Here is a 21,538-nt window from a genome sequence, read left to right as displayed (position 1 = left end):
ACAACGCTGCTCATTTCAGGTTGTTTAGAAACATTTTTCATCTACATTAGATTTCATTTCAAACTACAAACACCATTTGAGATCAGTCATTAATTACTCACCAAAAGCCACAACTAAAGATGAAATGATTCATTAAAAACTGCAACAATCTACAACGCACTTTCTGATCAAGTCTTATGGATTGTCAATTAGTAGATTTTGCTCAAAATGCCACGAAAATTAATTTTCCTTGAAAACAAAAAACATCAAACAATTTACCAATCAAATACAGATAATAAGTCAGAACGCATAACACATTTGTACAATAAAATTACAGTTGGAGTGCTATACAGTATACAATAATATTTTTTACAAAGAAAAATAGATCTTACAAATCATGTTCAATGTACAAGCATTTCATATGAGGTAACAATCTGATTTATATGTCTCTTTCTCTCTAAACATTTCATTCTAGCATTAAAACATGAAAAATCACCCTTTATTCAGGATAGTCAACTCTATATATTTTCCAGGTCCTCAATCTTGACTGCTGGTGCTTATTTGGCAGAGCGAGGTCAACCGCTCGTTAGCCACGCCCCCGGTAATCTCCAAAGCCCCGCCCTTCAAAAAACATAGATGGAGAGCAGCAGCGCGTCATCTCTGTGTGGCCACATTTGTCAAAAACAATACAAGCCAACTATGCTCTCGCACTATAAACAAATGCTAAATATGGCACTTTAATGGTCTACTGCCAGTTTACAGTGAGCCAAGGCATATATTTTGAGTGTCATCTATTTACTGCACCTGTAATCCACTTTTTGGCAAATTTACAAAAGCATCTATCGCACTTTTCGACGGGACTATAGGGAATGACCTTATAAAGGTCTGTGGCCTATTAAAGGTTAGTGCTCTATTTTTCAGCCTAGAATTACACTGGCTTTAACCTATAATGTCCCGGCAGTGCTTGATCCGACAGCAGGTGCGCACCGTAAAGATGTTCCCACCGGGCTTTTTCCCCCCTCTTTCCTGTATCTCCTGTCCCGAATTCAGAGGGATCTCTCGAGTATGCTGAGAACGGTGACGTTTCATAGTCAGTACATGTCCCTGTAGATCTCCTGCAGAAGCGGGTGGAGTGAAGCGTCCTCGGTCTTGTTGATCTCCTGGACCAGCTCCGCATGCTCCGTCACCAGCTGCCGCAGGTCGGCCAGTTTCTGCAGCAGTTTGGGAAAGAGCAAGGCGTTGTCGGGGTGGTTGGACAACAGGTGGAGCTGCAGGGCGTAGACGATGCTCTCCTGGATGCGCTCGATCTGCGGCACGTCGCTCAGTCCTGGACGGTCTGTCGGTGGCGATCCAGAGCGAGAGGAAAAGACACGTAAGAAACTTGAAATGATTCATGCCATTCTTTTCACTTAAATTATTCATTTGTGACCCTGGACCACAAAACCAGTCAAAAGGGTCAATTTTTTGAAATTGAGATTCATACATCATATGAAAGCTGAATAAATAAGCTTTCCACTGATGTATGGTTTGTTAGATATGACTATTTGAAAATCTGGAATCTGAGGGTGCAAAAAAAAATCTAAATATTGAGAAAATCACCTTTAAAGTTGTCCAAATGTCCTTAGCAATGCGTATTACTAATCAAAAATTAAGTTTGAATATATTTACTGTTGGAAATTTACAAAATATCTTCATGAAACATGATCTTTACTTAATATCCTAGTGATTTTTGGCATAAAAGAAATTTCAATCTGTGCTACTTATGACTGGTTTGTGGTCCAGGGTCACATTTTATTATTAATACCAAACTTTTCAAATAAAGGACTTTCCTGTTCAATTGCCATGGTGTCAACATTTGTATTAAATATCATGATGTCACTGCACGACACATTTTGAGTAGTAGACTGTACAGTGAGTCCATGGATTATGTATTTTTAGTTTTTGCTAACGCTGTGTCTCCTTAGCATATATAGGTTGTAAGAAAACAGAGCAGCTCTCCAGGAAGCTGCAGTTTGTGGAAGCATTTGCTCTCGGGTCTCTGCCGTACGGCAGCAGTTCCTCGGGCTGCTGCTGGAACCGGCAGGAGAGGAAACTGGTTATTTTCGCTAGCCCTCAAGAGTTCACAATCTCCATCTCACTCCGACCATTATTATATCATGCCTTTCAAAAGCTCCTGGCTGCGGGACTCCAGAGGTGACATAAAAACAACCTGAACCACAAATAACCTTAGAGTTCAGCAAAGGAGATGACATTAAAGGGTTAGTTCACCCAAAATGAAAATTCTGTCATTAATTACTCACCCTCATGTCGTTCCAAACCGTAAGACCTTCGTTCATCTTTGGAATACAAATCAAGATATTTTTGATGAATTCCGGGAGCTTTCTGACCCTCCATAGACAGAAAAGCAACCAACACGTTCAAGGCCCAGACAGGTATTAAAGAAATTGTTAAAATAGTCCATGTTACATCAGTGGTTCAACCTTTTTATTTTATGAAGCTAGGAGAATAAGTTGTGGGCGAAAAAAAAGACTTTATTCAACAATTTTTTTCTCTTCTCTTCTTTGCGCACAAAAAGTATTCTTGTAGCTTCATAAAATTATGGTTGAACCACTGATGTCACATGGACTATTTTATCAATGTTCGTTTAGTTGCGTTGCTGTCTATGGAGGGTCAGAATTTAAATTTTTAGGGTGAACTATCCCTTTAATATGGAGTGAAACAAGAGTACTTCAGGTTAAATAAAATATGTACATTTGTATGCATGTATTTATTTATACTTTTAAAGCACAATTACTGTAGTAGTCTAATGGTCCTTTAAATTTGCATTCAAAAATAGGGGGTCTCCAAACATTGATGGAAAAGACCCTAAATATAACCTTAAATATAAATACCCATTTCAGACTAGTAGTAATTGTAAAAAACAGAATGAGATTTTTTCACTGTACTTGTAAGTCAAAGCAATTTAATCAAGCAATTTAAAATATTCCTTTAGTTTTTTTCTGCCTACTATTACATTAATGATAATAGATATATGAACATAGCATTTATCTGTGCATAAATAAATAAATACATTAATTACTTTCCCCATACTTAACAAGATATACTGTATGTTAAATACTTAATTTAAAATAAAGATTGACAAGCCCTAACAATTGATATTTGGTCAAATATTGTTCTTCTTTAGCACCCCTGTATGACCCCCGGCCCCCAGTTTCAACACCCCGGCTCTAGTTGGAGTATAACGTGTAACCGCATTACATATCAATTTCATGTCAAGTATTTCATTCCTGAGTAAAGCCAATTTTCAAAAGCTGCTAGTCACTGTTAAGTAGCGTTTCATTTAGAAAATGCTTTCCAAATGTTTCCAAGACCGCCTCTATTTCACTTCCCATGCTCTTTCTGCATCTCACCTCCGCAGCAGATGATGGCGGCCACGAACAGCGCCAGGTCGCTGTCGTCGAGCCCTAGGACGTTGAACCTCATGGCGAACTGAAATTTCGGCTCCATCATGTCGCTGAAGGGCTTGCGCAGGCTCTTCAGAAATTCGCGGGTGATGAAGCCTCCGCCGTGAGCCACCAGCAGCCCGTCTTTGTTCATGCAGGAGGCCAGCAGGGCAAAGAGCGCCTCGTACACACCGTACTTCAGCAGAGTCACCTGGTCGTTGAGGTCCAGGGTGGCGAAGCCAGGCACGGCCTTGGCAAACTCCGTCACCTCCGTGACCGTTGACACGGAGGCGTACTGGCAGAACAGGAAGATCCGAGCCTCCACTTCTCTCTCCCGCAGAGTGGAGACGTCTCCGGATGCCACATTGCCCAGCAGCTGGGTGAGTAGTTTCCGCTCAGCGTGCTGGAGAGTGTCCATATCGTGGATGACGAAGGGCTTCCATGAAGGATGGAGAGAGGACAGTCAGAGAACAGGTGTGCGTTCAGACCGTGCAACTCAAAGTGTGCTGAATAGCTTGTGCAATCAGTGCTCATTGTTTTCTTCATTAGCAATTGACACCCTGTCACTCAGTGCTGGGGAAGCTACTTTGAAGCCACAGCTTGCCAAGCTACTTCATTTAAAGTCATTAAAATACAGTCATTAACTATTTCTGACACTAGTACACTACCAGTCAAATGTTTTTGAACCGCAAGATTTTTAATGTTTTTTAAAAATAAGTCTCTTCTACTCACCAAGCCTGCATTTATTTGATACAAAGTTTAGCAAAAACAGTAAAATTTTTACTATTTAAAATGACTTTTCTATTTGAATCTATTCAAAAATTTAATTTATTCCTGTGATTTTAAAGCTGAATTTTTAGCATCATTACAGCTAACAAGAATTTTTTCAGGTTTCTTTGAGGAATAGAAAGTTAAAAAAAATAGTTTAAAATGTTATAAAAGCTTAATATTTCAGATAAATGCTGATCTTTGGATCGCTCTATGCATAAAAGAATCCTGAAAAAATGTACTTAACCGTTTTAGATATTGATAATAATAATAATTATAATAATAATAATAAAAGTTTCTTAAACAGCAAATCAGCATATTAGAATGATTTCTGAAGGATCGTGTGATACTGACTGGAATAGACTGGAATAATGATGCTAAAAATGTAGCTTTGATCACAGGAATAAATTACATTTTAAATATATTACACAATCACAATATTACTGCTTTTGCTGTATTTTGGATCAAATGAATGCAGGCTTAGTGAGCAGAAGAGAACACTGAAACTAACTTAAAGGGGTAATTCAGCCCAAAATAAAACATTCTGTCATCATGTACTCGCCCTCATGCAGCTTCAAACATGTATGAATTTCTTTCTTCTGCTGAACACATTTTAATGAATGCTGATACCTGTATTCACATACTGTAGTTTCCTTTGAATAGACAAAAAATACATTGGAATTCAACAAGAACCAAAACTGTTTAGTTAGCAAAATTCTTCAAAATATATTTTTTACGGTCTGCAGAAAAAAGAAAACCATACAGGTTTGGAGCGCATGTGTTGTAAAAATGACTGAAATTACAACAAATTTGAATTCAAATTTCAAGGGGTACTTCATGTAATTATTTTAGGTCAAAGGGGGTTCAACTGACAAAATATTTGGGAACTCTCTGCTATAATGGACAGTGTTTAAATATTGCATCATTTTGCTTAGCTTTAAAGTTGCATGAGCAATACAACATAAATGACGAGTGAGTGATTCCTCAACACAGCAGTTGCTCACCGGAGTGCTGGTCTTGCCTGTGAGAAACACGCGTGCTTTGGCTTTGTTCATGTGGAAGTGTTTGAGGTAGGCTTCATGCATCTGTCTGGCCAGACTCTTCGTGTCCGGCTGCAGGGACTCGTGCTGCTCTTTCCCGCTGACGTCCTGCTCTGCTTTCAGCCTCTGCTTCTCAGATTGGGGTATCCGCCCAAAACGGATAGCTGTAAGACCCCCCCACACACAGAGTATCAATGAAACCAAATGCAAGCTCATGATTGCTGCCACATACAATGTACAAACAAAACAAACACATACTGTATACTGTATTTGTTTTACAAAATGTTCATACTAGGGCTGATAAAAAAAAAAAAAACAGAAATCAATAAATATATTTTTTTAAAAAATTCTCTGCATTTTCTTCTTCTCGTTTCCTTACTAATCTAGTTTTCTAATAAACCCGACATTGTATATTATGATTATTGTTGGCTTTATAAAGAAGTGCTTTTGTTCTTCTTTTGTGCTGTTCTTTGAATAAAAGCATCCGCTAAATGTTATGTGAAATGTTACATTAAATAAATAATTACTTAATATTACTTAAATAATTGAATGAATTAATTCAATGTTTGTTTTATTTCCACATCATTGACTAACAGTCTACAGTCTGCTGTGTTGCAATTGCATTGTCAATCTGTCTGAGAAAAACGTAATACTGCAGATAAAATACGAGAATGCGAAAAACAAACACTTTTTAACTGCTGGTCTGTGTGCAGATCCACAATCTAATTGCGCGGATTATAAAAAAATCCCCAAAACTCAAATTTGGGTCAGGAGGCACTGATTGCATTTATTTGGTTGCTTTATTTATTTTAATAATTAATCACAGTACATTAACGTATTGAATCGTCAGCCCCAGTTTATACACAAACCAACAGTAGTAGAACTTTAGGTCAACACACTGCTGCCACTTCATCAGTACTGGGACAAAGGGCAGATGACGGTGGGGTTGGGGGGAGTTGGATGGCGTGATATGATACAGATCTGCCTCTGAAGGGATTGTGCTAACAGAGGCACATGACATTAGCCCATTAACAGAAAAAGCTATCCTCGGTTTGGGACAAAGTCTCGTGAGAGAACAGGACGGCGTATCTTCCATGTCGCCTGGTTCATCTCCGGTCATGCCGCTTCTGACAGCACTTGGAAGGTGTGGATTTGTGCTACATTATGATGTCGAAGCTAAGAGTGTGTAAAGGTTGTTGTTCTCTGTTTTGATTCTAATCTAATTGTCCTGACCTTTAATTAGAGAACTAAATAACTACATGTTACAAATTATTATTGTCATAAAACGGAACGCCATCTTGATTTCAGATTTTAAAATTAAAGCTCTTAAATCATCAAGCCATAAATTGATTCTGTTTAATCTAAATCATAGAGATATGCTCTTTGTGAAGCTCTTACCGTTGTGAGACATGCCCACTGCAAGGCACTTGCGAAAACGGCAGTATTGACATTTGTTGCGGTTTTTTTTCTGGATCTTGCAGTTGCGTTCGCACTTGTCGTACTCCAATTTGAGTCGAATGGTTCTCCTGAAGAACCCCTGTGGAAAATTCATGAAAAAAAAACACATGTAATGCAAACTGACACTGAATACATTATGTCAATGCCTTCAAATTCAAGATACATTTACTTGAGAAGTAAAACGTCACAAAATAAGAAGTCTTGTTTGGTGAGAAAGTTTGGTGGCAGTTTATAATTAAAACAAGAACAAATATCTGCCAATGGGCTCATCAAAAAAAATCAAGTCACTGGGGAAACTAGTTTTCATAGCCCATTGACTAATATTTGTTCAAGTATAAACTCACTTAATTTAGTTTAATTTCTCAGAAAACAAGACTCCATTTAAGGATGTTTAGATTTTTGTACTGGAAAACAGACAAAAATACTGAGGAAAATTCTTTGCAGTGCGTGCAACATTTAAGACTTTAAAACCTTTTAGGCTTTAATTTGTGGAAGGGTGAATTAAGACTGTTTGGTCAGACTTTATATGATACCAAATAGTATGTCAAATGTCAACTTGTTCTTGCACCGCTTTGTAATATATATGTTTACATTTTGAACTGGTTGTATAAGAACTTTAGCCCCTAATTTCCAATACAGAGCAGAACCTCACAAGACGGTAATCAAATGACCTTGATAAACCAAACGCTAATTGCACATGTGATAAGAAGGCTGATTCACAAGATAACAATATTTATTTCTCAAGAACATAGCGTATCTATGAAGAAACACAGATGTACAGCTAAGCTCAATGTAGCTTGCACAAAAGTGTTACAACTTATAGAAGCATTTCCATGCTGGGTTAATAAATGATAATAAATTAAAGAAATTATGCCTTTTGAGAAATGTTCTTCAGAGAAGTGTACTTACAGTCTTCAAAGCTAAAGAGAATCATGCATAACCTGATGCTAAACACTTTGTCAAAAATCAGTTGCTGAGGTCTTGCGTAGGATGATTATTGCTGTTTACCATTCAGATAAAATCAAATAAAAAAGCAAGAATGATAACGTTGGTGCAGTGAATGAAGGGCTATCAGAGCTTTGAAGAGTCTTCCCACACATCTTCATCAGAATAGACACTGTGGACGGGTCCTGGTATGTGTAGCAAGGGTCATGGTTACAGCACAAACATTGTCCCTCCAGGCGAATTATTTAACTGGGAAAAGAGGAACACGTGCCTGACAATGGAAACAGGTATCAGGCGAGAGCTCGGTCTCATGACAGACTGTCACGGATTGCTCCCAGCGCTAAAAACAGAAGCGATGACGCATCTCTATGCACCGAACATACCATACGATAAAACCGGACCGAGGAAATGGCTCATCACAGTACAGCCAGCCCCTAAATAACAACCAAGGACAGACACACCTTCCACCCCACCAATGCATTATTTCCTACTGCTCTCAAAAGCTTTAGGAAGTGAAGTTAAAAATATATTTGCTAGCTGCAAATGACTCATTTATTCTTCCAGATTTATCTCGAAAGAAAACATAAAAATAAATGTTAAAACTGTCACGTGGAATTGCTTTTTAAAAGCAAATTACTAAACAGCTAGGTGGCACTTTAAAATAAGCTTCTACAAATTAACATTAGTTAACACATTAGTTCGCTAGAAATAACAATGAGCAATTTTGCCGCATTTTTTAAATCTTGGTTATTGGTAATTTCTCCATATACTAATAGAGTGCTGCATATTTACAGGCCAACCAGCAGACCAACAAAAGTTTATGATTCTTAAACATTTTGTTAATCTTCACAAGCTTTAAAAAATAATAATTATATATATATATTAGTATACAAGTTAATATACAAGTTAGTATAAATTCTGACAACTAAACACAATTGCCAGAAGAAACAAGTTAGGCTAGTAAGTGACTATGAAAAACGCGCTGGGTAAATAAGCTCAGACTGTTAATTTGCATACCTACACTGTTGACAGCTATTAATGCACTCAACTCAAGTTTAGCATGGTAATATACATGGCAATGTTAATGTGTTTGGTTTTGGTTTTGGCGGAATAGATGTGCTATGCTGCTGCGACAGAGCAAGTATCGAGACTTGCTACTGCTAATACATCCACAGACATGCTGTTATGAGCATGTAAGAAACACTTCTGCTGCACAAATAAAACGTATAAAATATACCGTATATACCATACATGAAATCACCCCGTAGAAGAGCTATACAGGTGGAGCTGGGGAAGGTGGAGGGTTTCTGAAGGGCGCTGCAACTGCTATAGCAAGCACTAGCCAAGTATCTGAAAGCTGAGCAGCAAGCTCATTGGCTGCTGATGTGAAAAGAAACCAATTGTCCGCTCAATGTCAATTATGTCAGATTTAGATGGCCTGCGCCATCTAGAGTTTCATGAAAGAATTGTGGATTGGTGTGTAAAATTTCCATTTTAACAGAAAACATAAACCTAGGGTTTAAACCATTCTTCTCCCCCGAGTAATGTCTTCTGCCTACTTTAGAGTACCCAAGAATGTATTTGATGCAATCAGCATTGTTTACATTCGGGGGGAAAGCGCGCGCATGATCAAAGGCTGCGTAATAAGCGTTGTTTACTCTTAGGGGAAAGTGTGCGTATGCATTGTGATACTTTCTAAAATGGCGGACGACGTAACTCGGGGGAGAAGAATGGTTGAGTAAATTGTTATTTTTGTTTTCTTTGCGCAAAAAAAAAAAGTATTCTCATAGCGTCGTGTTTTACCGATGTATTTACTACGTTTCTGGACCTGGGAACATTTCAGTTGCGTTGCTGTCTATGGAGATTTTGATTTCATCTAAATTATCTTAATTTGTGTTACGAAGATGAACGAAGGTCTTATGGGTTTGGAACAACATGAGGGTGAGTAATTAATAACATAATTTTCATTTTGGTGTGAACTAACCCTTTAATGGGTCACACTATGTTCAGGGTTAGCACCAAACCAAATCTCTGAAAAACTGTTGCATGAATTTAACATCACCGCCACTAAACCTCCAAGAAATACCTCTTTTTTATTTGTTTTAATGTACAAACTGGAAAGTTTAAATTAGAACAGATAGCAAGAGTTACATTTAGCCACTTGTTGGCAACTGCCTTTTACAAGACATGTAAAAGCTTAATAAAATCACGAGTGGGGTATTATTGATATATTTCATACTGAATACAACAAGAAAAAATATCCAGAGTTTGTTTTATTTAAAAAAAATTAAACCAAGGTTTTACATGGCCCATTACATGGTACACAAAAAAACAACATGAGCACCCATAACCAAAGATGGCGGATTTTAAACTGCGTACTTATGGAAGCATCCTCCGTCAGCCAAGAGATAGCTGTTAAGATGAATGGTTTTTCTAGATGTTTTCTCAGAATACATTTAATGTGTAATAGATCCTTTTTAGACCAATGAAAGTTAAATGTGGGCAGGGCTACAGAGCACAATGCCCAAAAAAAAAAAAAAAAAAAGTGAGACAAACAAAACGTCCCATCCTTGTCGCAGATTTACATGCGAGTATCGCTTTTAGTGCTTGTTATTTTGTGATATCATTCCTAGTTAGGACACTGTGTAAATGTCAAACTATATAATTAACTAACATGAAATTTAGTTAAACTAGAGGCGCGTGAAGCTCAAAACCAGTGACCTGAACTGAATAAGGAACTAAGTCGGTCCACACCGATACTGATAGTGTTCCTTTAAATTCTTGGAAATAGTTTTTAATTAGCATTTAATTTTGAAATGAGCTTAACTATAACTAGCAACTAAAACAAATTATTTATAAAGCATATTTTAATTGGTCTCACCAAAGTACAATGTGAAAGAGTGGTAAACCGCATCGGCAATAAACCTTGTTGTAATTTGTCCTGGCTTAATTGCACCCTAAGGGGTGCCAACGGTCAAAGTCTGCTCTTGCTGGAGAAAAACACATGGCAATAACTGGGCTGGTAGTAGTTAAGTTTAAAGGAACGAGAATGGCCGTGACCCAGACTCAAGTCAGCTGGGGTGTGTTGTGTGCAGTTCTACTGATGAATTTGACATGCACCGCATGAAGCAACAGTTCTTGTACACGCTTCACCACACATGTACGAAGGGAGAACAAGCCTCGGGGGAACTCTCAGTCTTTTTGCAAAAGCAGCTATGAAAATTCTACAGAAGCTCATGTGCTTTCTGTTGACCCTGGTGTGTACGCTCAAGTGTTTTCTGTCCTGGATAGGTTTATGGTTATGAAAGTGTAACAGTGTCTGCACTAATGCCAAGCAGGAAAAAGTTGAGGGCGTTTTGGTATTGACTCATGTGAGAATTTTCCACTGTGCGCATTGCATGCATGCTTACCTTGCACCCTTCGCAGGCGTGCACTCCGTAGTGGAAACCAGAGGCCCGGTCAGCGCAGACGCGACACTCGAGGGCCAGAGAACCAGAGGAGTTCTCATCCTGAACCGTGCTGGACGCAAACACTTCTGAGGATGGACTAGATGCTGGTGTTAAGACATCTACAAGACAAACACACCCATGGGCATATGTATATTACTACACTGACCCAACTTATTTTTTTAAATGACTATTTTGGTAATACTTTAATATAGGGACCAATTCTCACTATTAACTAGTTGTTTATTAGCATGCCTATTATTAACGTATTGGCTGTTTATTAGTACGTGTAAAGCACATATTCTGCATGACCATATTCTACATCCCTAATTCTACCCAATACCTAAACTTAACTACCTTACTATTAAACAGCAAATTATGAGTTTATTGAGGCAAAAGTCATAGCTAATGGTTTGTTAATGGTGAGAATTGGACCTTAAAATAGTGTGACCATTATTATTATTTTGTATGCAACATGAAAAAATAACATACAGTTTTTAAAAGGCACAAATGTCATATTACACATTGTATAATATAATGTAATATACATAATTTGAAGAACTAATTTTAAGCTAAAACTGACAAGTGTGTCCAAACTTGTTTATATGCCATGGAATGAATGCAAATGAAAGTAATGGTTTAATTCTTTACCTTTACAGTGTTAATTTACGTTTTTTAAGAGGCCTGATTGGTTAGGACTGTGTGTGTCCGTATGCTCTACCTAAGCCAGTTGAGCTGTCTGCTGCTGAGTTGTTGCTCTGGTAGTCCAGCACGTGAAGGGAGTTGAAGGTATCGTCACTGAGGGACTGTGAGATATCCTCCAGCACCTCCATGTCACCAATGAGCTCTCCACACAGAGGGCTGTCCAGAATTGGATCGCCCAGCGGGGACAAGGGACTGTACAGGCTCGGCATGTCTACCATGGCGCTTGACCACGGCAAGCTTTGAATCATTCATCAGTCTGCAAAGACAAATCAATTGCAAGAAAAGAAGACCGAGTGAAGAAAATGTTTCATATCTTTTAAAACGCCGCAAGACACAATACACAGATTACACTGGGTTTAAATGCAGACACACAAAAAAAAAACATTTTTTTGACGTTTGTGAGAATAAAAACAATGGTTCATTTTTTTTAAAGACTTGTTGTTTTCCCATTATTATTATTAGATTTGTATAATTTATTATTATTATCATTTTACATAGTTTTGCATTGACTTTTTATCATGTACATTGAAATAAAAAAACATTTTATTATATAAAAAATATAGATTTTTTTATTTATATTAGTATGCTAAAATGACGCAAAATAGACCACTGTCATCAAAAATCCCTTTGCATATGTAAAGCTTCATAATTTTTATTTCAGACTAATGCCCTGATATCAATGCATTAAAATAAAGAAATAAAAGCAGTTATTTCATTTGATTATTATTTTAAAAGTAATTTATTTTAATTGTTATTTTTTTATTATTAATTTTATCATTTTAAACAGCACTGTTTGATTGTTATGATAAAAAAGCAGACTCAATATCTAGTTGGTATGCAAACTGCAGCCAGTGCTCTGTGAAACAGTGACTAGAAGAAGTTCCATTCAGAGCAACACTAAACAAGTGGCATAAGTAACATGTTGCCAAGGAAACCCAGGCACAGTTATGGCAGAATTTAATTTAGACATGAAGGGAGCGTTTCAAAGGCTTTGGCCTGTTTCATCACAGGAATGTGATCTCATTCGTCCTGCCATGTGAACTTAAAGAGACCGACCAAAGACCAAGTGCTCCATCGACTATGGTGATCTGAAGATTGGGTGTAAAAGATATGTCAGTGTAAAATCAAATTGGTTTAAATTTATACATGTTTCAAAGAAATTGTGAGTGGTGTTGTTATGCACCTGCTAAGTAGTTTCAAGGGATTGCAGGGCAGTTATTTTGTTGCGCTTCATTTGCTTGATATCACAGTATCGTTCACTCACACACTGCAGCCGGACAGTCCACGTGCAAGCAGGAGATAATAATCCTCTACAAAAGAATTAAGCACTCAAATGGATGCAGACACTCTCGAGGGAATTTTTATGGCAGCTCAAGGGGTCTTGTGGACAACGGTTCAAATGCCATTTCACTCAACCCTTTAATTTCTTACAGCAGTCACATGGAGAAGGCTAACCAATGCCAGACTCATCATTCAAAGCCCTTCTGCAACAGATCACTGTTTTTGGAGGAAACAACAATGCACTTTACCTTCAAGGGACAAACACAGCCAATCTAAAAGAAAAAAGAAAACACCTTCCCTCTGTTGCAGTACTGCCCATGCTAAAAAGCTGACAAAATCTGCACTAACATTGACTACTGACGGCAGACAAGATGTTCCTGCCGAATCCAGTCATAAATCAGCTCTTCTCTTGGCAGAGAATTCCAGTTTCCAGCTCTGTCTGCGAGGTGAAGCCATCCAGCTTTCTAAAGTTATACCTGATCTCTCTGCTCTGTAGATTCGGCTGAAGCAGAAAAGCTAGAATATACACACACACACACACACACACACAGTTGGGCAAAAAAGTATTTAGTCAGCCACCAATTGTGCAAGTTCTCCCACTTAAAAAGATGAGAGAGGCCTGTAATTTTCATCATAGGTACACTTCAACTATGAGAGACCGAATGGGGGGGGAAAGAATCCAGGAAATCACATTGTCTGATTTTTAAAGAATTTATTTGCAAATTATGGTGGAAAATAAGTATTTGGTCAATGACAAAAGTTCATCTCAATACTTTGTTATATACCCTTTGTTGGGAATGACAGAGGTCAAACGTTTTCTGTAAGTCTTCACAAGGTTTTCACACACTGTTGCTGGTATTTTGGCCCATTCCTCCATGCAGATCTCCTCTAGAGCAGTGATGTTTTGGGCCTGCCTTCGTTGCCCGGGCGGTGTGTTTGGGATCATTGTCATGCTGAAAGACCCAGCCACGTTTCATCTTCAATGCCCTTGCTGATGGAAGGAGGTTTTCACTCAAAATCTCACGATACATGGCCCCATTCATTCTTTCCTTTACACGGATCAGTCATCCTGGTCCCTTTGCAGAAAAACAGCCCCAAAGCATGATGTTTCCACCCCCATGCTTCACAGTAGGTATGGTGTTCTTTGGATGCAACTCAGCATTCTTTGTCCTCCAAACACGACGAGTTGAGTTTTTACCAAAAAGTTATATTTTGGTTTCATCTGACCATATGACATTCTCCCAATCCTCTTCTGGATCATCCAAATGCTCTCTAGCAAACTTCAGACGGGCCCGGACATGTACTGGCTTAAGCAGGGGGACACGTCTGGCTCTGCAGGATTTGAGTCCCTGACGGCGTAGTGTGTTACTGATGGTAGCCTTTGTTACTTTGGGCCCAGCTCTCTGCAGGTCATTCACTAGGTCCCCCCGTGTGGTTCTGGGATTTTTGCTCCCCGTTCTTGTGATCATTTTGACCCCACGGGGTGAGATCTTGCGTGGAGCCCCAGATCGAGGGAGATTATCAGTGGTCTTGTATGTCTTCCATTTTCTAATAATTGCTCCCACAGTTGATTTCTTCACACCAAGCTGCTTGCCTATTGCAGATTCAGTCTTCCCAGCCTGGTGCAGGTCTACAATTTTGTTTCTGGTGTCCTTCGACAGCTCTTTGGTCTTGGCCATAGTGGAGTTTGGAGTGTGACTGTTTGAGGTTGTGGACAGGTGTCTTTTATACTGATAACGAGTTCAAACAGGTGCCATTAATACAGGTAACGAGTGGAGGACAGAGGAGCCTCTTAAAGAAGAAGTTACAGGTCTGTGAGAGCCAGAAATCTTGCTTGTTTGTAGGTGACCAAATACTTATTTTACAGAGGAATTTACCAATTAATTCATTAAAAATCCTACAATGTGATTTCCTGGATTCTTTCCTCCCCATTCTGTCTCTCATAGTTGAAGTGTACCTATGATGAAAATTACAGGCCTCTCTCATCTTTTTAAGTGGGAGAACTTGCACAATTGGTGGCTGACTAAATACTTTTGCCCAACTGTATGTATATGTTATGTATTTCTCATACTGGCTACAGAAGATTATATATTGTATATTATTTAAGACACTACAAAAACAAACAAACAAATAAATAAAAATAAATAAACCTTTAATCCTTTTTTGGGTTTTGTTGTCCAGTTAAAATATATAAAGATGTTTAAAATGCACTTGTTTAACAAAACTCATGCTTACACAAATATTTGATAAAAACGATCAATATTTTATGAAAATATGTATACACATTTTATCTTTATATCTTATGCAGCTGTCTCAAATAAATTTATTTGAACTTTTATTTAAATATACAATTTACTTAAATATACTTTTCATTTCTTTTCATGTATTTTGATTTATTAATATGTATGTAAATAATTATACAAATACTTCAAATGTACTTTTATTTATTTAAATGTATTTTTAGTACAAACAAGACTTTTTTTTATTGACTGCTTCATTTATTTCTTTTTGCAGTGCAAGAAGCCAGCCATTGATAGTAAACAAGATTACTCGTGTACCATGCGTTTGAATGAGGCTACATTTGTGTACCTACAGTAATTGTGTATTAGGGTGCGAGACCGCGAGCGACAAGCTGAAGCTACTATATTTATTCAGTGTAAACCCAGACACTCACATGGGCACACATACGCATGACTTGAGCCTCATGACAACGAGCGAGAGCCAAGCGAAGTGTAGGATAGATGCCAGTTTCTGCTGTAATGGAAATGTGCCCATGGAGACCGGCTGAGCCATTAACCAGCAAAACCAAACCTCACAGATGCTTCCAAACTACAATCAATTCTACACAAATATCTCAACGGATGCATAAGGTTCAACACTTCCTTGTTCATAACAGATGTTACATCAATTGATTAGCACAGATTACAAAACAAGAGTCGAACAATAACACATATGAATGCACAAGAGGAATCCTCAATGGGTCCTATTAAACAAACAGAACAAGATGGCTGTGCAAAAATTTATATTTTGTCTTATTTTGCTGTAAAAAAAAAAATTAGTCAAAATATCCTTAAAACAAGATAAATCTGCATATGGTATCAAAATAACAAAACATAAAAACTGATAAAATTCTCAATCAAAATATATATATGCCATTTAGCTTGTCAAGTAAATTTGTTTTAATTAAGTTTAGAAATTTTTCCTGCAAAACTGCTTGGTAATAAAATGATTTTTGCAGTGCAAGGTTTGCGTGTTTCTCATTCTGGCTAGAGAAGGACACACACGCTCACAGCCTACGTGCTGAAGAGGAGGAGGCCTGTTGTGGAGGGTCACAGCTGACAGGACTTAAGGAAGCCAATACAGGCTGATTTACCCCCCCCCCCCCCCCCCCCCCCCTCCCCCCTCCCCTCCCCTCCCTCCTAGTTGATCTTTACTGACTGTCTGGTTTGACCGTGTAGTAACAATACTGCAGTCTCTGGGGGTAGTTTAGATGCACAAGAAGGCAATGAATGTCAACGTACTTAAGCCTATCCCAAAAACTTAGTAGTGTTTTACAGACAGGCCTTATTGATCATTTTTTATTATTGATGTATTCCCCATCATTACTTCAGAACCAGCCTTGGACTCGCTGCGCAAGACAACAGACGTAAAGCAAACACATCTGTGTAGAAATTTCCACTGCATCAGCCAACTACCAATGACCAAGCAGAATCTCTACCCACCGGATAGAAACAACACAACTGAAGTATAAAGATTAATCCGTGACCACAGACCATGTGTGAGTTTGTTTTTGAAAGAAATATTGATTCAGCGCATGATAAAATGCACGTCTTCCTAGCAGCATGTACAACGGATAAATCTCTCCAGTTTGGATGTAGGTCAAGACTACTTGGCAAAAATAAAGCCAAGTCTATTTGCTCAGTGTTGGTGAAAGGTCAATGACATGGCTTTTTTCTTTCTTTTTTTTTTTTGGATCTACTGATTACTCAAGATGCATTAAAATTCATTAAAAACTTAAACACAACTTTTCTGTGATAAGCATGTTTTTAATTTCTGAATTAAAATTCATTTTAATATTTTTGGTGGGCAAAAAGTATAATCACTTGTCCTGATATCACAAATAAGAAATAAATCTTTATGAAAATAACTTAAATTCTTAAAAAATATTCTTTGCCACTATTTATTACTATAAACTAATGAATTATTTATTAAATAATAAAAAATATTATTGTTGTTGTTGTTATGATTATTATTTTAAGTATTATTTCTTAGATAAAATATTTAGTAATTATAATTTTGTCTCTAAGTTAAAGTCTAATGATGCAACTGACATGCAAAAACATGCAGACAATAAATGATCATTCAGAAAGGACCCCATAAGACCCTCACGACTGAGTGTCAAAGTCAACAAGTCTCTTAAAATGACAATCTGACAAAGTTTGTTCAGGTTGTAATATGTAACTCCAAAAAACGTAATTATGTTTATGAATTAATAATAATAACAACTTCACCTTTCAAAAACCTTTTTGAAAATAATGATCAAAATGTATACACTCTCATTCATAAAGTGTAAGGGAATTACTTTTCTTAAAATTTCAAAAAAGTTTTTCAAAACGTAAATAAAAACGTCTTTAAACTAAAAGTTTAAAATCTCTCGTTTGCCATTGATTAAAATATAGGTACAACAAAGCAGCACAAAAACAATTTGTGTCAAGACATATCCTTGCACAAAAGAGAACTACTTCGCTTTTCACAATGGCTGTGAGGCCTTTGCTTAAAGCGGACAGCACAATTACAAACCGGGTTCGAATCATCACCTAAGCGCAGAGCAAAGCAGAATGAAATCAGTGCTTACCAGATCACGATTCACGGTTCTGCTCTACCAGCTGCCAATAAATACACGCACCCCCTCCAGGGCCAAAGTCCGAATCCGCACACACACACCCTGCATGCCTGCTTCTCTCCGTTTGGCCGGCGTTACACCAACAAATGGACACCGCAGCGAGCTGAACGCAGCAGATAAGAGACCCTTAATATCTGGATGGATGCATTTATGGACTATGAAATGCAAACATGGGGCAATTGAAGCAGGTGCATCCATGTAGGCCAGATGTTTCTCTATCATTTAACCTGCTGATACAGTCATGGACAAAAGTCTGTGTATGTGTTATGACAAATTAAATATGGCAATCACTCCATAAATCTGCATTAATATAATCTTATAGATTATATATGATAATCAAAAGTGTTTCACAAAGCCAATAGGGTGATAGAAACAGAGATAAGATTATGAAACAGGCTATAAAATTACTTAATTTTAAGGGCGCTACTTTCAAATATGCCTGAAAGTGTATTAGGGCTCCTGCATACACACTATATTATGAATCAGATTTCTAAGATGCATCTAATGACTAAAGTAAAATGATCACATTATATAAAATATAATTTAACTTTTTGTAAACTGACAAAGCTCAAAGCTCATCTCGAATGAGACTCTCAGAGCCCACACAATGACGTCAGGCACTAGGAAGATGACACGGGGCACTAAGACGTGTGACCCTTTTAGCATGTTACGTAACAGGACCGAATGGACAAGCCCATGTGGCCCTGTAGTCACTGATATGTGGGCTACAAGCTGTGCTAAACGCAGCCGGTTTCTCATTTAGTTTCAGAGAATGTCAATGTCCAGGAACTGAAAATATTACATTAAGGACATTAGACAGTTATTAATGAATGAATTCTTCAAGATGAGGGACAGTGAGCAAGTGGGCCTAATTTATGTAAAAGATTTTAAGAAGGGGGTCACTGCATATTCATTTCTAGAAATAAAATACACAGCAACTGAAATAAAACAAGATATATAAGTTCAACAACTTATTACTTAAAAACTTCTTGAAATCTATATAGACATTTAAAAGCGAATTAAAATTACAAACAACAAAATTTTACTAAACATGAACTAAAATTAAAAAGTAAAGTCGTGACGTATTGTCAAGTATGGTGACCCATACTCGAAATTGATGCTCTGCGTTTAACCCATCCAAGTGTGCACACACACAGCAGTGAGTAGTGAACACACACACACACACACACACACACACACACACACACACACACCCGGAGCAGTGGGCAGCCATTTATGCTGCGGCGCCCGGGGAGCAGTTGGGGGTTCGGTGCCTTGCTCAAGGGCACCTCAGTCGTGGTATTGAGGGTGGAGAGAGCGCTGGACATTCACTCCCCCCACCTACAAAACCTTTCGATTACGAGTCCAATTCTCTAACCATTAGGCCACGACTTCCCCGCATTAAATCAACTGTCAATCAACTGTTTTTTTTTTTTATCTCGTTTATTACACAATATTGGCCAATTTGGCAGAGACATTACCCACAAAAGATAATTTAAGCTATTATGAGAAAAGAATGAAATACATATTTTAAAAAAGTAGCTTTAGACAGTTTTGTTGCCCCTATATCTTTTTCCTTCTTAATTTTGGGGTGAGATATTACTTTATTTTTTTTTATTATTAAAGTGGATTTTTCAGGGGTTTTTTTAATCAATTATGTAAATATGATTTTTTTTTTTTTTTTTTATTGTTTTTATTGAAATGAGAATTTAAGTAAGAAACTAAAACTGCCAGTAGGTGGCAGTAAATGTCTTAAGTCGTTTATTCATTTGATTCGTTGAAACGGCTGATTCATTCAGGAATTAAGTAAATGCTCTCTTTATGAAAGGGTCATTAAATAATTGGTTCACCCAACTAGTTCAAATTTTGAAAATGTGTGTTGCTTGGAGAAGCACAACAGTTCTACTGTGGCTTTAATAGGTAATATTTTTGCTACTAAAAACAGACAATATTGTGTCTAAAATATAACACAGTTATATTTAGTTATAAGTTATTTTTTATTTAAATGTTGTATAAAATCAATATCACATTTGGCCTCGTGCTATCTGGGACAAAACAGCACTCGTGTGATATTGCTTAACTGCATCATAAAAACAAGAACTCATACATGGGCAGTGAATTTTAGGGGCATATAACTGCATTCTATAGGCTCCTTCATGCTTGCCCTGCATCATGTTCTTCACCATATATATATATATATATATATTCATATAATATGACTACAAACTATAATAGTATACCAATGATACTAAAATAACACAGCTGCACAAGTCAGATGACTTAATACAAAAACTCAAATTTTCTAGTCAAGTGTACCGTGGAACTGACATATTCCTTGTAAAATTCTTTAAATTTACAAACCGTAATTGAAAATGAAGATAATATTTTTATAGCAAACATTAAATTTGACTTGTGAATATTAGATTAAATGCAATATCTAAAAGTACTTTAATGCTCTTGCTCCTTAAATGCTTACAAAGGTTAACCAAGGTAACTTGCAACTACTTGTGAATATTTTCGACGGCGATATGAATATTTTCGAAGTGTGAGACTCATCTGTTCATTCATAGTTAACATTAGAATTTTGAATTCATAGGCCTAGATAAAATTTAATTCCATTTATTATTCTGTTCTAAATGGAATTCTAAACAAAAGAATTCAGCTCATCATTTTAAACTGTGTTTAACTATTACAAGAGTATTTTTTTTTTAATTAAAACTTAAAAAATGATACACGAGTGCCCATGATTTATGTTAGTTAACATTACATTAACGTCAGTGGGCAACGTTAGTTGACACTGTGGAAAAAAATATAGAGAGATTTTTTTAAAAAAACTAATAAAGATACTTAATATAATATCACTATAACAACGTAATTACTAACTAACCAAGCCAATGACTTAAAGTAAGCGTTTACCACAGACGCTGTAAAGTTTCGCTTTGGTTGCAGCAAGAGTTTAAATCTTGATAAACTATAGCAAACGCATGCAAGTTACTATTCTTTACAGAGTATGTGATAAGACTCTCGCTGTGAAAATAGCACATACATGTGTTCTTATGTGAATGTTTACTTTGCTCCAGTTAAAAGCCTACGATTACAGTAATTACGGCCATAAAACCGGATAAAACATGATCATAATGTTACACAAGCGCTTTGTTTACAAGAGCTGCGCGTCTACCTCCCAATCCCAGGCCGCCATGCAAGCAGGAATAAAACACACGGGCTCTGTGACACTGCCAACACTCAGCTCGGTGGTGCGAGGGAGGCTGTAGTACTCCTCAAACGTCCTATTTAAAATTCACCGCAATCACTGCTGTCAAACCCGCTCTGACAGCAATCGAGCTCTCTCGTTCCGGAAGCGACAGCTCACACCTCCTGACACACCTATGGATTCGGCCAATCGGCGCAGGCTTTTAGAAGGAAAGACACGCCCACTGATTTAAGGCGTTGCTGGGCAACAGATCTCATTGTGATGATGATGATAGTATTATTTTATGGGCCTGAATGATATCTCGCCATATTACTTAATATAAGTCATTATAAAATAATGAATATTACGCATGTTGTCTT

At 37.4% G+C, this 21,538-nt stretch overlaps 1 protein-coding gene across 2 annotated transcripts; it reads right to left on the bottom strand.

The window, feature by feature from the left end:
- Positions 1 to 9: 9 nt before the first annotated feature.
- Positions 10 to 21,331, bottom strand: LOC306858735 (peroxisome proliferator-activated receptor alpha-like). 2 transcript variants are annotated; one of them, XM_079399416.1, is made up of 7 exons: positions 21,147 to 21,331; positions 11,801 to 12,040; positions 11,044 to 11,201; positions 6,629 to 6,767; positions 5,195 to 5,394; positions 3,390 to 3,858; positions 10 to 1,315 (listed from the first exon to the last, which is right to left on the bottom strand). In XM_079399416.1, the coding sequence occupies exons 2-7, from the start codon at positions 12,030 to 12,032 to the stop codon at positions 1,071 to 1,073; spliced, it is 1,443 nt and encodes a 480-aa protein (XP_079255542.1). In that variant the 5' UTR covers positions 12,033 to 12,040; positions 21,147 to 21,331; the 3' UTR covers positions 10 to 1,070. The 2 variants fall into 2 exon arrangements, with proteins under 2 accessions (XP_079255542.1, XP_079255543.1); XM_079399417.1 differs by lacking the exon at positions 21,147 to 21,331 and adding an exon at positions 17,921 to 18,023.
- Positions 21,332 to 21,538: the final 207 nt, after the last annotated feature.

The sequence above is a fragment of the Barbus barbus genome (genome assembly GCF_936440315.1).
Source record: "Barbus barbus genome assembly, chromosome: 39".
Lineage (NCBI taxonomy): Eukaryota > Metazoa > Chordata > Actinopteri > Cypriniformes > Cyprinidae > Barbus > Barbus barbus.
This window is presented reverse-complemented; position numbering and strand designations above follow the sequence as displayed.